We start from the raw sequence: 18,661 nt of genomic DNA on the forward strand, positions 1-18,661 counted from the left end.
GTGTAGAAATTATGAGATTTACAAACATTTTTTTAGTTTTTTGAAAGTTGTTTTGATCGAACCTAAAAAATGAATGCGATATATTCGAAGAGTTTCAGTTCGTGCTGACGACTGCACGAGAGCTCCTTTTTTAAATCTTTTGCTAAAATGATTTGTCGAGGGTAGAAATTGCAAAACTCACACGCGAATTAACTGAATCTAGTTTCCCTATCAGAAAATAATGTCCCCAATTTGAAGAACGAATTTCCCGATATAGAAATAATTTCCGTTTCTGTAACTTGACCCGAAATGGTGTATGCTCAGCGACAAACTTAAAATCCTGTCAAAAGTTATAAAGGGGATGGGGGGACGATCATAATACATTCCAAAACCCCGACCATGAGTTAAGGAAGCATTTTTGCATAATTGATTTTCATTGTATATAGTGAAGCGAGACATACTGTAATTATTCTAATTTAGTGCGGCCTCTAATCAGTGCGGATGGCCTTTTTTTCGAAAATTGAACAATTTATTTTCTTCTTATTATTAGTGCGGATGGAATGTTGGTAAATTTTTAATTTTCCTCTTATTTAATGCGAGAAGGGTCAAAAATTCCTCTAGTCGACCGCTGAAGTTTGAATAAAGTTAAACGCTGTCCCGGACAATAGACCTACAGCGCTTGTCAAAGACAAATTCGCCATTGCCGTTAAAAATGGTTAGAAAACGATTGGGAATGTTCAACGAGTTTTTAGCGCTAGAAAAACTATTTATAATTTATGCAGAAATAACAATGAGTTACTCGAGAAAATAATTCTTACAGATTTTTAAGACAACGTGATGGATGTAAAAATAGTTTATTCCAGAATGTAATGTGAATGGAATTTCTTTAGCTACAACTTAACAACAAAATACACCTTAACCAATGCGTATTTTGTTACCCTCTCAAAAAGAAAAAGTTTCCTAAGTTTTTTTTGCCAAATTAACTGGTTTCTAGAAATCGTTGATTTAACGTTAATACAACCTCGACTAAACGTTCAAACCCGGCTTTGATTTAACGTAGGCATATCAGCGTTAAAAACAAGTTTTATTTTAAACGTTATAGCAACGTTTGTTTAACGTTATTTCATCGTTGACTGCACACTGGGAAGACATACGAAACGGTGTACCTTATCGGGGAAAAAAACGTCGGGGGAAAATTTTGTCGTAGAAAAATTTTGTCGGGGAAAAATTATGTCACTTTTAAAAATTAAGTCACTTTTCCCCGACTAATTTTTCAAAAAGTCTTTTTTCCCCGACTAATTTTTGATATTCCTATAACCTCACAAGGAAATTTGAATCAATATTTTTTATTTCTTTATGTATGTTTTTCTTACAAAACAACTTCGAGAAAAAGTACAAAAATCTACTGATGTTGTACTTGTATGATTGCTTTTTTTGTTTCCATTATGTTTTTTATGTCCCCCTGGTCCTTTTTATGTAATCTTTCTTATTTATTAAAGTGGTAACAACAATGGGAAAAAAAGTTAGGATAAAAGAAAAAAGTCGGGGTAAATTCTTAGTCGGTTATAAAAAAATCGACGCTTCGTCTGACATCGCCCTGAGTCTTATAAATTATGTACCTACGTGCCTTACATGTCTCACGTGCCCACTGTTTTTAAGGCTTTACAAGAGGTTTAGAGAAAAAAAGAAAAAGAAAAGTAATTGTAGCAAGAAATCTAAACAGTACATGGCTGTTTATTTTTGCTTCCAATGGTTCTTTTTTTTTCTGAACCAACTGTCATTTGATCAACAGTACCACGTTATTTAAGTACCTTAAAGATGCGTCAAGACGAGCATTATTTTTCGAGTAAAGATTCATGAATAGACGAGACCGTTATGGAGAGTGTTTTAAGGAAATTGAACCGAAAAATGAAACAAGAAAATTGAAAAGTTATCTTGGGACAATGCTACATGTCATCCTGAAACGGCGCAGGTCAATCTGACAAACATCAAACTTGTATTTCTGCCAAAAATACAAGATCTCTTGATGCCGGTATCATCAGGAACTTTAAACACAAATGCTTTTTTTCGGAATCTTTAAAGACGTACAAGTACTAAAAACGATTACCTGGCTTCAAACAGCGTGGAAGTGTGTAGCCTCGGAAGCCATTAAACAATGTTTTAAAAAATGTGGTTTTGATGTCACTTGTGAATGAAGAGATTGATACCGAGTTTAAAGAATTGTTGCGCACTGCTGAAATGTGGGCTCGTGTGAAATGTGAAACAAGACTTAGGTAGTTCGGTGCTTTACAGCTCAAAATAGTACTGCGGTACACCACCTTCGTCCCCAGGGTTTTTTGCCTATTTAATATGAGAGATGACGTCGAAAAGTTCCCTGGTATCGTTGACCGGATTGATTGGCTTTCACATTTTCGCACAATTATATATATTTTTTCCTTAGTCAGCACGTGTTCAGATTAATAAAAAAGTGGTGCATGAAGCCACGATCAATCAATTTTGGAAGCAAAACTTTATAAAGTTATCAAAATTTATGAAAAACCTTTTAGTGTTACTTTGTTACATTTATTAAATATAAAATAAATATCTTGGTGCTGCGTTGAACATTAAGTAAGAATAGTAGACTGTTGAAATACTAGTTAGTTAGTAAGTGCTTTAAAAACTTCACAAGACAGGGCTAAAACAGTGTGATGCCTAAACAGAGTTAGAAAAGAAAAAAAAAGGAGAATTAACTTCTCATGCCCACGTAACAGTACCTTTAGGGAATTAATTTTCGCAGGAACTAATTTTCGCGAACACGACCCTTCCTTGAATTTCGCGGAAAAAAAGGGAATTAATTTTCGTGGATCTCTTAGCAAAGGAAATTTCGCGGGAATTTATTTTCGCGGTTGAAAAAGTTTGTAACAGCATGTAACATTTAAAAATAGTTTGAACATAAAAAAACACATTTTGTCTCAAATTTAAAAATTTTAGGATTTTGATTTTTTTTCGCAAAATTTGCGGTAATTTATTTTCGCGGTTGGAAGTTTTCTACGTAATTCGCGGAACAAATTTTCGCGGATCAGGCCTTTCCAGACTTTTCGCGGGATTTTATTTTCGCGGAAATGGTCAAAATCCCTGAAAAACGCAAAAATTATTTCCCTTAAGGTATATCTCCGTAATAACAAAAGTTTATTTCCACAATTATGAGCTATCGTTACGCAAATCCGCTGGTGACCACCTCCAGTAGGTCGACCATTAACTACGCTCAGAAAAATTAGGAAATTTTAGGAGAAAGAAATTTAAAGGAAATTTTTTGGAACAGATATTCTGCCCACAAAACATTTCAGGAAACTCAATTTTCAAAAATAAATTCCTGCGGTATATGGAAATCTATTCAATTCGCGAAAATTAATTGCAAAGATTTTTAATTAACGAAATTAAATTTCCAGCGAAAAATAGTTTCCTTAAGCCTGAATTTATTTGTCTGTCTAACTTTGTCGTTGAACTTTTTTTGTGTAAGCAACGAATTTGATATTTTCTATTCACGATTTTCTACAACAGTAGTTATGTTTCTTGTTTCCTCACTTTGTACAATGCATAGCTGTTAACTCGGAGTTTCAAGGGGAAATTGAAAAATGCTCGATTTAGCCAATGTCTTAGTTAATATCAACTTATCCAGGGGACGATTTAACGACAGTAACAACCTAACAAATTGGTGAGTCTGTTATCGTTCAAGAGAATACATATCGCACAACTTTTATAAAAACTAGTTTAACTCCGACATGTTTGCCACAAGTAAAATTAATCTGATCTTTTAACACAATTATATCTACAGGAGATAAAATCTTAATATGTTTTTAATGTTTTAACCAAACCGATATAAATTTGAAGGGCGAGCGCTCCAATACCACAGGTATACACAGCTTTGAAGATAAGCAGACTCCATGACGAGATGTGGAACATGTACGACATTATTCTAAACAACAAAAATCATCTGATAAATTGTCAAACACGAGATAAGAAGGTCTATTTGCTCTTATAGCCGTGATAACCCATTACAAAAGAGTTAATTTGTAGGCCTTTTAATCTAACAATTGGAATTTACTTACAGAAGAGAACTTCTTTTAGCTTTACTTCGATCATGTTTTCCATCTGTGCAAATATTTTTTTCCAACCCAAGTGAATACAAATTCGAACAAAATGGGTTCTTAAACCTCTATCTACATTCTACAGAGAAATGCTCTGGAGGGAAGCATAGCAAATTCGACTCACTGGTTTAGCCCCTTGGAATGCCTTAGGAGAGAGACTACTAATGTATGTTATTGGGGAAATCTGTTAAACCATGTTGTGTTACAGGCGTTAATATCATGCCCTGCCGATACTATGTTCAGCGTAAAAGTTTAATGCTTGGAGAGCTTTTTAAAAAATAGGTACATAAGCTTGATCAAAAATTTGCACGTCAACCCGCATGTAGAGAATCTTAAAAAGCAAATGAATAAGTAAGTAATTAACGGGAAGTTTTAGGTTTTTTGCAAAAAAATCATGACATATAGAAAAAAAAATTCTCTTTCGAATGACATATTTTATATTCCATGAAAATATTTGGAACATCCCTTTTTCCTGGAAAAAGCCTTTTCAGAGGTGTTATATCCTTCACACGTTCGAGAAAATATGTGCAAAATGAGTTACGCATAATTTTTGTAAACATTATACATGATATGAAACTACCGTATAAATATATGCATAATAATATTTTTAGATAGTTTACTTTCACCATCGATATATATATAAATGTTGTCATATAAAAAATCATTAAAAAAAATCAAAGTCAAGGAGTATGCATATAAGCTTTTTCTTGTAACCCTGACTTCTGTCTGGTAATAATTCTGAACGCGTGCACGCATATTCAGCATAAAGAAAAAGTTCACACTTTCATCATCTTTCTGCATACTCAGTTCACACATTTTTAAAACACCTACGAAAATCTTTAAAAACAAATATCTCGTTAGTAAATTTTCGCATACATGCCTTTACGATTGTGGTCTCTCTTTCCGAAAGCTTCCTATTGGCTCATTGAAATTTTCGGTAATGGAAAGCTGAATAAATTATGCACAAAACGTTCCCGGATTTTTTTGTATAAATTACTGATTAGCGAATTATGACGACAGAAAGAAAAAAATATGCATTTTTTTGAATGATTATATATAATTAATTACAAATAATTTCATAACGACGTTGTTACAAAAAAAAAAACTGGGAACCTTTTTGAATTAAATTTATGCTGGATGTAATAGTGCAAAAACGAGACGTCTGCGACCACGCGTTCGGAAAAAGAAGCCTTTTAAAAACGTACGGTGAAAAAAAAAGGGTGTGTGTTTAATTCATTATATTTTCTTTTTGGAAAATTACCATCTCACGAAAATAACACCATCAAAAAAGTCTTTCATCAAGCATTCAGAAACAAAAGAACATAAAATATAAAAGTATTGATAAATTATAAGGGTTTTTCTGAGACTACTCATCAAGTGAGTTTTTTCCTTTACAGTAACCTTAATGGGTATTCCATCCTAATGGTTTGCTTTTATTCCCCTCTGATTGTAACTATATTACTGCTAGAGATACGCATTTCTAGCAGTTTGGCTGCCACATGAACCGATCGACGGTCAGAGATGGGCTGACAACACTACATTTAAATTGCGCAAGAGTGGGAACTCGAACCTGAAACCTCATGAGTACAAGACAAATGCGCTACCACTACACCATCTTTGCCTTAAATGGGTTTAGTTGATTTTCCTACACCCAAACACAACATTCCACACGCAACCATTTAATCAAGGTATCATTCAAGCTTTGAAAGCTAAATATAGATCACTAGCCTTCGTAAACTTATCTTTTCGTTGGGAAAAATGAACCGATACCCGAATTTTTAATTCGTCGAGCAATGTATATGTTGAAAAACGCATGGGCTGGTATCTCAAATCAAACACTCACCAACTGTTTTAGAAAATCGGGAATCTCGGAGAAGGAAGCTGACAATGAGATAAATGAAGATAATAAATCCGTTTAAATCGCTACAATGAAGCGATGTAGAAGAAGATGCATTTTGAAAGATTCTAGCCTTATTTCATTTCTTAGGGAGACAATAATGACATCGCTTAAGGACTTAATGTAAATAAATAAATTTGATTTCAGAATTTCAGATTTATTCGTGAAACGATAAATCTTACACTTGTTCATTTGTCTATATTCAAAATGTTACACAGTTAATGTACTGACTAAAAGTGCTTTTAAATGCATTGTGCATTGCAGCATCGAAAAAAGGACATATAGTGACTATATACATAAAAAATCAGTGAAAAAGCAATTCTCTATTACTCGAAAACTCTAAAAGTCGAACGATTTGTAATTCCCCGTGCAATTTCGAGTTATAGAGAAGCTACTATATTTTTTATCCAAATGCCAATATTTTGTGACTTGGGATACTTTAGATCTACTTTGGCTATAGATTGCTTCAATTCCTATATTTTTATCAGGCTACCAGGTACGAAATGGCTTATAAACCTCGGTTGTTTCGTGGTCCTCGTGGTTTGACTTGAGGAAATATATCGCAGGGTTTATAAGCAAAACCGGAGTTTGTTCCGGACAAACTATTCCATGGGCTTTGTAGCTTTAAATTTCCTTTAGAATCTGACAAACCTCAAACTGTTAAAAAATTTAAACGAAAGAAGAATGGTATCCGACATTGGTGTACAGTTTGGGTTGTTTTTTTTCTTTATCGTTAAATGGTCTGAATGTCAGAAAATTATTTTTTGGTGTAGAAATTATGAGATTTACGAACATTTTTATTCGAATAGTTTCAGTTCGTACTGACGACTGCACGAGAACTCCTTTTTAAATCTTTCGCTTAATCCATTTGTCGAGGGTAGAAATTGCAAAACTCACACGCGAATTAACTGAATCTAGTTTCCCTATCAGAAAATAATATCCCCCATTTGAAGAACGAATTTCCCGATATAGAAATAATTTCCCGAAATGGTGTAAGCTCAGCGACAAACTCAAAATCCTGTCAAAAGTTATAAAGGGGATGGGGGGACGATCATAATACATTCCAAAACCCCGATCATGAGTCAAAGGAAGCATTTTTGCATAATTGATTTTCATTGTATATAGTGATGCGAGACATACTGTAATTATTCTAATTTAGTGCGGCCTCTAATCAGTGCGGATGGCCTTTTTTTCGAAAATTGAACAATTTATTTTCCTCTTATTATTAGTGCGGATTGAATGTTGGGAAAATTTTCAATTTTCCTCTTACTTAATGCGAGAAGGGTCAAAAATTCCTCTAGTGGACCGCTGAAGTTTGAATAAAGTTAAACGCTGTCCCGGACAATAGACCTACAGCGCTTGTCAAAGACAAATTCGCCATTGCCGTTAAAAATGGTTTTTGAAAATTGAAATTTGAAAACTTTTGAAAATTAAGTCACTTTTCCCCGACTAATTTTTCAAATAGTCTTTTTCCCCGACTAATTTTTGATATTCCTATAACCTCACAAGGAAATTTGAATCAATATTTTTTATTTCTTTATGTATGTTTTTCTTACAAAACAACTTCGAGAATAAGTACAAAAATCTACTGATGTTGTACTTGTATGATTGCTTTTTTTGTTTCCATATGTTTTTTATGTCCCTGGTCCTTTTTATGTAATCTTTCTTATTTATTAAAGTGGTAACAACAATGGGAAAAAAAGTTAGGATAAAAGAAAAAAGTCGGGGTAAATTCTTAGTCGGTTATAAAAAAATCGACGCTTCGTGTGACATCGCCCTGAGTCTTATAAATTATGTACCTACGTGCTTTACATGTCTCACGTGCCCACTGTTTTTAAGGCTTTACAAGAGGTTTAGAGAAAGAAAGAAAAAGAAAAGTAATGGTAGCAAGAAATCTAAACAGTACATGGCTGTTTATTTTTGCTTCCAATGGTTCTTTTTTGACTGTCATTGATCAACAGTACCACGTTATTTAAGTACCTTAAAGATGCGTCAAGGCGAGCATTATTTTTCGATTGAACCGAAAAATGAAACAAGAAAATTGAAAAGTTATCTTGGGACAATGCTACATGTCATCCTGAAACGGCGCAGGTCAATCTGACAAAAATCAAACTTGTATTTCTGCCAAAAATACATGATCTCTTGATGCCGGTATCATCAGGAACTTTAAACACAAATGCTTCTTTTCGGAATCTTTAAAGACGTACAAGTGCTAAAAACGATTACCTGGCTTCAAACAGCGTGGAAGTGTGTAGCCTCGGAAGCCATTAAACAATGTTTTAAAAAATTGATTGATACCGAGTTTAAAGAATTGTTGCGCACTGCTGAAATGTGGGCTCGTGTGAAATGTGAAACAAGACTTAGGTAGTTCGGTGCTTTACAGCTCAAAATAGTACTGCGGTACACCACCTTTGTCCCCAGGGTTTTTTGCCTATTTAATATGAGAGATGACGTCGGAAAGTTCCCTGGTATCGTTGACCGGATTGATTGGCTTTCACATTTTCGCACAATTATATATATTTTTTCCTTAGTCAGCACGTGTTCAGATTAATAATAAAATGGTGCATGAAGCCACGATCAATCAATTTTGGAAGCAAAACTTTATAAAGTTATCAAAATTTATGAAAAACCTTTTAGTGTTACTTTGTTACATTTATTAAATATAAAATAAATATCTTGGTGCTGCGTTGAACATTAAGTAAGAATAGTAGACTGTTGAAATACTAGTTAGTTAGTAAGTGCTTTAAAAACTTCACAAGACAGGGCTAAAACAGTGTGATGCCTAAACAGAGTTAGAAAAGAAAAAAAAAAGGAGAATTAACTTCTCATGCCCACGTAACAGTATCTTTAAGGAATTAATTTTCGCAGGAACTAATTTTCGCGAACACGACCCTTCCTTGAATTTCGCGGAAAAAAAGGGAATTAATTTTCGTGGATCTCTTAGCAAAGGAAATTTCGCGGGAATTAATTTTCGCGGTTGAAAAAGTTTGTAACAGCATGTAACATTTAAAAATAGTTTGAACATAAAAAAACACATTTTGTCTCAAATTTAAAAATTTTAGGATTTTGATTTTTTTTGCAAATTTTGCGGTAATTTATTTTCGCGGTTGGAAGTTTTCTACGTAATTCGCGGAACAAATTTTCGCGGATCAGGCCTTTCCAGACTTTTCGCGGGATTATATTTTCGCGGAAATGGTCAAAATCTCTGAAAAACGCAAAAATTATTTCCCTTAAGGTATATCTCCGTAATAACAAAAGTTTATTTCCACAATTATGAGCTATCGTTACGCAAATCGGCTGGTGACCACCTCCAGTAGGTCGACCATTAACTACGCTCAGAAAAATTAGGAAATTTTAGGAGAAAGAAATTAAAAGGACTTTTTTGGATCAGATATTCTGCCCACAAAACATTTCAGGAAACTCAATTTTCAAAAATAAATTCCTGCGGTATATGGAAATCTATTCAATTCGCGAAAATTAATTGCATAGATTTTTAATTAACGAAATTAAATTTCCAGCGAAAAATAGTTTCCTTAAGCCTGAATTTATTTGTCTGTCTAACTTTGTCGTTGAACTTTTTTTTGTGTAAGCAACGAATTTGATATTTTCTATTCACGATTTTCTACAACAGTAGTTATGTTTCTTGTTTTCTCACTTTGTACAATGCATAGCTGTTAACTCGGAGTTTCAAGGGGAAATTGAAAAATGCTCGATTTAGCCAATGTCTTAGTTAAGTTTGACTTATCCAGGGGACGATTTAACGACAGTAACAACCAAACAAATTGGTGAGTCTGTTATCGTTCAAGAGAATACATATCGCACAACTTTTATAAAAACTAGTTTAACTCCGACATGTTTGCCACAAGTAAAATTAATCTGATCTTTTAACACAATTATATCTAAAGGAGATAAAATCTTAATATGTTTTTAATGTTTTAACCAAACCGATATAAATTTGAAGGGCGAGCGCTCCAATACCACAGGTATACACAGCTTTGAAGATAAGCAGACTCCATGACGAGATGTGGAACATGTACGACATTATTCTAAACAACAAAAATCATCTGATAAATTGTCGGAGATAAATTTTCCCGATTTTTTATTTTCACGCATCATGAAGAATTACAGAAGGACAGAGATGACTGTATGCAGTATAAGACATATAGAAAATGTCACATTTTGGTGAATGTTGCAATTTTATTGCAATTTTTTGAGAAGATTTAATTTCGCGAAAACAACGAATTAAAAATTAATCGCGCGAATAATTAATCTCGTTTAGGCGAATAAATTAAATCAAAAATCATACACCGAGGTATAGAAAAAGATTATTTTTATAAGTTGCTCTAAATTCGCGAGTGCAGTCGAAAAAATTGCAATGCGCACAAGAAATTATTCATAACATGTCATAGAAGTGAACGATTAAAAAGAGCTTACTCTAACACCAAAGGTCTGTAACAACACAGCGCAAGTAGAATCACAACAACAGGAGAATAAACTTTTTGTAAATCGGTTCGTGACCACAGCCAGATCAATGCAGCAATTGTTAGGTAAAGAACCTAAATGAAAAATACAGACAATTCGTCATACTGTTAGTTGAAAAATACAGACAATTCGTCATACTGTTAGTTGAAAAATACAGACAATTAGTCATACTGTTAGATGAAAAATACAGACAATTCGTCCTACTGTTGCAATATAAAACAGATGAAAAAACAACATGTGAAATAGATTAGAATAAAAAAAACCTTCTAATGTTTACTAAAAAAATATGATATCTTCATAAATACCAAATGACTTTAAGTTCTGTAGACTACAACAAAATAAACTTACCAAGCTAATATTTGTATCAAAACTAAGCTGTGTATGTATCCAGTTAAACTCAATAGCTCTTGCACCAACCCAGAGTGGGATTAGCTTTGTTGTTAAAAATTCAGAGGAGGCCCATCCTAAATTTTAGCAAAAAAACATAAATAACCTGAAATTAACTTCACATGCAAGTGGTACACAAACATATTGACATCAAAATATTTTTATGGTCATCTTGAAGACTGTGATTTTAGTTTTAGTTTTAGGGTACCTGAAAGAACACTTTGTTGAGTACAATGTACCTAGATGAAGTTTTATATGTATACATAACAAACAGTACATTTATAACCATACCTAAGCCATTTTATTGATGGATGAATTTATACCTACATGGAGCTTTAACTTTTTCACAATATATATTAGAAACTGTAGTAGATTTGAAATCATACCTAAGCCAGCAACCAAGACTTTAAGTTCTCCACGTCCTGGAATTCGAAGCATCAGAAGATGTAGTCCCAATAAATCACTAAGGTCCATTGTTGATTTTAAAAATTCGCTGAGTATATCAATATGTTGCGTGCTTGTTGATTCTGTCATTGGAAAAAATGTTGCTAGAACAAGCATTTTGCATAGTTGAGTGAGAAAATAAGCCAGACCTGCCTTGCCCAGTTTCCATATGGTTTGATACTCTGATCTATGTAGAAATACGTTGAAATGCAATTTAATTCAAATGTAAAATTTTAAAGGTTGAAAGAAAAAGAACTAGTAGAACTGTGTGCATGTTTAAAGCAAAAAAAGAAAAGAATACATTGTTTTATGCTTTAATTTTTTTAGTTGTTGCAAATATTGTACTGTTCAAAACAACAATTTCTAAAAATCAGTCACCAAATTCTCTCTCAACCAAAAAAATTTACACTTTTAGGTATGCAAGGTGTAAAACTTTTAAATAATTATTATGTGTAATTTGTTTCAAAAGTTAAAAACAGGGCCATAAACGCTGATGTTTTTTGTGCTAACCAACTGGCTGAATTAGAATTTGGTTTGTGTAGCACCAACGAACTTATATTTACCATCTCCACCACTTCACTAATCATAAACAACCTTCATTGTTCTTTCTAATTAATCGTACGTATTAAGCTAATAGTTTAGAATTAAAAGACTTAGTTATGAGCTTGCATGAATGATACAGCCAAAATGTTACATAGTTTCGCTATTTTTTTAGAGCAACCTTGGAATTTGTACACCAAAACCTTTGTAATCATATCAAAGCTGCAAACGTAGGTACGCAGATATACCCTTGTAAAGAACAGGAATTTTCAAGAATCGTATAAAAGCCACAATGCAGATACACGCTCTTTTAAAGAACAAGGATTTTCGTGTATTGATGGGTCACAAGCAATTAGGGCTAGCATTAAGAATAAATTTCTTTCTACTACAGAAAACACCTGGATTTATGGCTTTCTGGATCAATACAACAACTTTGTTTATTATTTATTCTTTAAATAAATAATAAATAATAGAACTTGTTTTATATTATATTTATACTAGAAAAGATATTTGTCCTTTGTACCTTTAACCAATTTGTTATAACTTGCTATTCTGCACATTTGACATGGCGCCGCAAGATAAAGAACAGTGGAAATCCCTTTTCTTCGAAACTGGCATACCTGATGCCACCAGTAACACTTATCCTATACCAAGTTTGTGGAAAACTGCATCACAGAAAGCCCTCTAGCTAATCTAGCTAGAGACTACCTCCATGAGCTGAACAGTTGTAGGACTATCTAAGAAATTCTTGGCCAGGCCAAAAAACTTGCATCCAGATATTTAAAAACTCTTTTACTGATATAATAAAGCATGCAGAAGTCTATTGAGCTAGAGTTCTTGATTAATTTTGTCTACAACCCCGTAATCTGACAACAACAAGCAAAATTTTAATGGACCAACCTACATTTATAAATATATTCATGTTTTAAACAACACAATACTTTTTAACCTTACATTTAAAAAAGGACAGAATGGTGTCAGTGGGTCTATCTTTGTGCAAAAACATCAGAAAAAACTAATTATCCAATTCTCAGAAACGTTCTAAGATCTGTATTTTCAAAGTGTTGCTCATTTCGCATACACATTCACCATTATTGGGCCGAAAAAAATGACATTGTCACATTGAAGATTTTAATTCCGAAAAAAGCTGGTAACGAACAGACAGACTGTGCTCTGGTTGTGCATCCTCATCTCATAGTTCACTTTAACTATCTATATCCAGTTCTATCTTGGGAAAAGATGGCTTAAAATAGTAAAAAATACACCATTTTGTTAAGGTGTGCCGTCAAGCACAAAGCAGGTAGTCCATGATCATGCAAAGGCTCTTATTGCTCTGTCACATACTAATTGCCAACACTTCAAAATTACCTCTCCAAACCCCCATAGACTTGTATTTTAAAAGCTTAACACACTCTGTTTTGCTTTCTATATTCCCTGATAGTCGGGCAAGCATTAGTCTAGCTGGTCCTTCTGCACTGAAAACACTAGACATAATACATCTCCACAATGTGACAAAAGGGTGACTGCTGTTGGTAAACTGTAAAAGCTGAATTTCAATTTCAGCAATTTCAACCACAAAACTGTGCAACCCATATACATTTGCACAAAAGGAAACAAAATATATTTCAGCTGAAAGAAAGGCAACAAAATATATTTCAGCTGAAAGAAAGGCAACAAAATATATTTCAGCTGACAAACATGCCTGAAAACCAACATCCTTTCACCATCATTTCTATCCAATGTGAAAAAACTTTAAAAGTTATAACCAAGTAAAAACATGCTTGCAAAGCTCTCTTAGCCTTCAAGCAAACATCCCAAAATTTAAAAATTTATTATTGAACAAATTCTATAATACCCTTAACACTTGACTCTGCCTAACATAGAACATGCAGAATAATTGACATTGATCAACCTTCTGTTGTGTACGAAGATTAGCATCTAACAAAGCTTCCAGTAGCACTACAATGACTTCAAAATGACAATAAACCAAGACTTTAATCCCTGAACCTTTGTCTGCACACCCTAAACATTGCATAAATCAAATGTATATGTTACTCATTTTTGTTAAAAATGATCAGAAAATTTCAAGCACCCGGATCCGAAAATTATATGTTTTATCTCTTATACAAAGAGTGTGTGTATGTATATGTCTGTAACAGGCAAAGCAGATGTGTTTATTTTCCTTTAATGTCGCTGAAAAAAAAAGTCTCAAATGTAAAGGATACCTCAAACCCTTTTTGCCCATGTTGAGAATAACGCGTATATTTTCTAAACTATAAAATTTAACTTTATAAAAGTATATATATTCTGAAAGCCTATTAAATTTCCTAATGTAGCCATGCTATTCTTATTATTCGTCGAAAAAATGGAAAGGTGTAAAAAATTATCAAACACGTTTTCAAAGTCTCTGATACTTGCGGGTAGAAGGTACAAGCATTTTACTTTTATATTTTAAAAGTTATATCATTTAACTCAGCTCCCCATGAGCATGGAAAAGGTGCCTGTGCTTTTTTTCTAAAAACATATTATTAGTTTTATTACGAAAAATTGATTTTGGTACTCCTTTGTTGACAAATATAAATTTTATCACATGGTCACCTCTGAATGGTACATTTTTTTCAAAAAAACAAACACCTTTGGAGAGCTGAATATCTTGATAATAATTATGTGCTAATTTTGTCTCGATATATTGAAGTCACTGTACCTTCTACCCTAAAATGTAGAGCAACATCGAGAAAAATATGTTTACAAGATAAACAGCCTTGAACATCCTCATGCTTAATTCGAAACAAAGAAAAGAATTTCTTCAGGTTTGCATGCTCCGTATAATACAGAATTGTGCTGATAGATCATGATTCTACAGCATGTGGCCATTTTTTTAATTATTTATATAATGAAAGAGAACGTAAACTCACTTGCTAAGCATAACAAAAAATAGAGTACACAAGCAACCTCGTTCCCAGCGCCTTTTGTTTGGGAAAGGAATATTGTATCAATATTTTCCTCAGGCAAGATAATTAAAATTGTTCTTCCTGCCATTGTTGTTCCTGGTTATAATACGAACCGAGGTCACTGGCAGTGAGGATTCTTTTCCATTGAGTTGAAAAATGTTCTGCCTTTTTTTGCAACTTTTTTAATTTTCTTTTTTTGAACGAAGATCCACTCGCACTAGCACGTCCCATATTTGATAAGATTATGATAAATGTAAATATAAATAAAGAAAACAATGACCAGAAAATATTTTTTAATTGTTTTAACTTGTGTTCTCAATGATTGTAGTTTGTAGGTTTTTATTTATATCTACCTCAATTAATGAGTATATAATCATTTTGAAATGTTCAATTGATCAACATCAAAAAATACTGTCATATCTTCAGCATGTTAGAAAAAACATGCTCATGTGTGCAAGATTTAAATTCTTTTCAATTTTTAAACAAAGAAGGTTTGAAAAAAAATGTTTGTTAATTTATCCTCGGTTTTACGTTATAAACTTATACATTTTTTTTCAAATAAATATTCTATGAACCATTTGCTTCCCGAAGGCATAAAAATATTTTTTTTGAGAAAAAATCAAAAAAAGGGTTTGGCGTATCCTTAAATCTTGTGACATTATGGCGCAACATTAATAACATTAATGTAATTTCAATATCTTAATTTAAATTAATGATGCCATTACAATGCACTTTGAGGCAAACAACTTGGAACAAGGTGGTGCCATGGGTCATTTTTCACCACATGGGTAGCTAGGGACAGCCTGAGATTAAATTGGGTAAGTTTTCCAAACCTGAGTATTAACAGGTTAATGACATCATCAAAAAACCCTTTAACTGCAATATACCTGTAACTGTTTGTCAAAAGTACATGATCCCCCATAAATTTTCTTGATCAGTGTTTCAAGCTCTATGTGATAAACGCAACAGGTATGCAAATTTGTTAAAAAAATTGTACATTGGTGGGATACTGCTAGAGTCAGCAAGATTTTTAAACTCCTATATCACCTTAATCACTAATCAAAACTGTGCGAACCTATACATTATTTTCATTAGCATTCCAAGCATCACAGAATACGTAACGGCTAAAAATTGTGCAATTTTCGCATCAATGAGTCACCTAGGTGGATTTTTTTAAGACCCTTATCGATTTGTTATATTATGATCAGGCTAGGAAAGATAGTCTGCCTTTGTGCCTTTCACTGGATTAATTATTATCCTGCACTTTTAACATAGTAATGTTGTGAAGACCACAAAGCTGTGAAGCTATGAAAATACAAGCTTGTGAAGCCACAAACTTGCGTAGACAAAAGGTGAATCCACTATGATACGAAGCCATCCAGATGTTAAAGAGTACTTTTAGAGGGGGATTCTAAAGTTGTACCCAATGAGGCTCTATTATATATTTGGTTATTACGGCATGACTTTAGAATACTCCAAATATTTTAATTTTACAATGAAACTAACCTATGTGACCAGCACATAGGTCATGTAGGTTGCGTTAGTCATTACAATCATGTCTGTTAGAGTTAGGGTTACGTTACTTTTGAAAGAATTCCATTCCATTCCATTCTGAATAGAATGCGCTGGTCACGTAGGTGGCGTAGTTTACTTTTATAGAAATTGCATCACCATAATATACAGTTCAGGAGTTGAGACAAAAAGGGAAAAACCCTGTGGGAAACGGTTTCTCATTTGGGAAACTTCACGGTTTCCCATTTGGGTAACGGTTACCCTAAACGGGCGAGAAATACGGCAATGGTTTCCCAATCGGGAAACAACCAAAATAGAAAGGAATCTGCACAAGAGCTGGTTAAGAAGCGCACTACAAATTTTTAACCAATAGAAAGGGAATGTTTTCCCGCAAATTTTCACCCTAGGACGAAAAATTTATCGTAGCCTCTTTCCGCAATTCTGTAAAATCATCTTAAGAATGGGTAGCTAACGGTTTCTCAAAAGGGAAACCCAAATTAAAATCAAAAAATTAGTATAGGAAACAGTTTTCTATATAGGAAACCATTTCCTATATGACATGGGAATTTTCCTATACAATATGGGAAACCGTTCACCTTTAAATGTTATCTCCTGAGCTGATTTACATAAGCATGTGTTTGGTCATGTAGGTTAGTTTTATAGGAATTCTTACATATTATTATCAGGGGTTATTCTAAAGTCGCTCCGTTATTACTTAGTAAAAAGGCTCCCTAGGTAGCTAGCTATAGCTATCATTCTTTTTATTGATTAATAATGTTAACCATTATTGACCCCTCAGTTATATTATCTCTAAGAACGTGTCCTGACTGTATTTTGCTATAAAACACATCATATTAAAACAAAACAGATAATAACTTACAATCCAGAACATTTGTATAAAATAAAGTAGGGCCCAATGCTGAGGGCAAGGCAATTTCCAAAATGAAACAGCGTCATGTTGCCAAAATTCGTCCCGTCGATCAGCGTCCGTCTGTTTTCCGATGTCGCGCGGTGCAATCTTTGTTGGGTACAATTTCCCGAAATAAAATCCGTGAAAGCACAGTTTTTAAAAACCTTTTTACTTAAACGTTACTTATAGGTATTCATTTAAAAAAATCTTTTAAAATAATGTTTTCATTGTTTAGTTTAAGGGGTGATGTTTAAGATGCTTATTGATCATAAAATTCTACTGCATTAAAAACCAAAACAGGTAGCAGGAGAGCCCGGTAATAAACCCGATTAATGCCGAGCGTGTCAGCGTAATTGATTGGCTTGGTCATTTACTAGGATGCAAGATTCTGTTTGGACTTCTCTGTGGCATACACAGTCGTTTGCATGAACATTTTTAATGTCATCAGTAAATCTTTTCTATAACATAGTATTTTAAAAATCAGTTTGTTTATCTCGTCGTTTCTTATAGCTAACCTAAAATATTGGTCCCATATTTCGTCATCATTTTTAGATACGCCTATATAGCTAGATAGCTAGCTAGCTAGCTAGCTAGCTATGCTAAAAAATATTTAACAACAGATACTTATTGGCCACAAAGTTCTGTGAGGAAGTGTGTTTAACTAGCTAAGTAGTTTCAAAAAGGTTATTTACGATTGCCCAGTATGGCTAGTGGACCATATATAAGTAAGTAAGTAAGTAAGTAAGTAAACATTTATTTACCTAGGAAATGACAATTTACATTACTAAAAGAATAAATTAGCAATTAGGAAGGAGACTTTCCCGATAGCCAAGGCTAAACAAAGGAGAAAGCCACCAAGAAAAATGTGAAATATTTTCATATGTCAGTAAATACTGTAAGTTTACAAAGATTAAAATGAATAATAATTTAGCCTCTGATCGTAAGTATTCAAATGAGATTCGGCTTCCGTAAATTTCCTCTTTCGATTTCGTAAACAAATGTGAACGGACGCGAAGTGCCAAGTGCTCGAGTAGACACGTTTAGGTATCTTTTGTATTGATACATAGCTAAGTGACATACACTAAATGAGTTTATAGTGCTGGTGTTAGGTTAGGATAATTCCTCTAGTGTTAATTCCTTTTACTAATTATTCGGTTTAAGAATAATGCAACAAGAAAGCGACGATCCCATGCTCCCACAGCACAGCAAAAATGGCGACCATGACTTCACCTTACAGGACCCCGAACACCATGTTTCTATCCCTGTGGACTGCGCAGGTATTGAGACCAAGTCGTATCCGAGCGACAAAAGGCCAAACTAAGTCGGATACACGACACACTAGCCAACATGAACCTGACAGACCCTATTGTCCCAGAGGGGACCCGGTCTAGTCTTAATCCTAGCCCCAATGTTCCAGATGGAACTCTGGCTA

The 18,661-nt window shown here is 33.6% G+C and overlaps 2 protein-coding genes across 2 annotated transcripts in view; one reads left to right on the plus strand and one right to left on the minus strand.

The window, feature by feature from the left end:
* Positions 1-18,661, plus strand: part of LOC130636737 (E3 ubiquitin-protein ligase TTC3-like) — a 68,190-nt gene that overhangs the window by 22,163 nt on the left and 27,366 nt on the right. The window lies entirely within an intron of this gene.
* LOC130636743 (BOS complex subunit TMEM147-like) lies at positions 9,786-17,685 on the minus strand. The gene is made up of 5 exons (XM_057446575.1): positions 17,200-17,685; positions 11,259-11,503; positions 10,834-10,949; positions 10,438-10,559; positions 9,786-10,049 (listed from the first exon to the last, which is right to left on the minus strand). Exons 1-5 carry the CDS (start codon positions 17,274-17,276, stop codon positions 9,920-9,922), a joined length of 690 nt encoding a protein of 229 aa, XP_057302558.1. The 5' UTR covers positions 17,277-17,685; the 3' UTR covers positions 9,786-9,919.

This window comes from Hydractinia symbiolongicarpus, chromosome 3, assembly GCF_029227915.1.
Source record: "Hydractinia symbiolongicarpus strain clone_291-10 chromosome 3, HSymV2.1, whole genome shotgun sequence".
Lineage (NCBI taxonomy): Eukaryota > Metazoa > Cnidaria > Hydrozoa > Anthoathecata > Hydractiniidae > Hydractinia > Hydractinia symbiolongicarpus.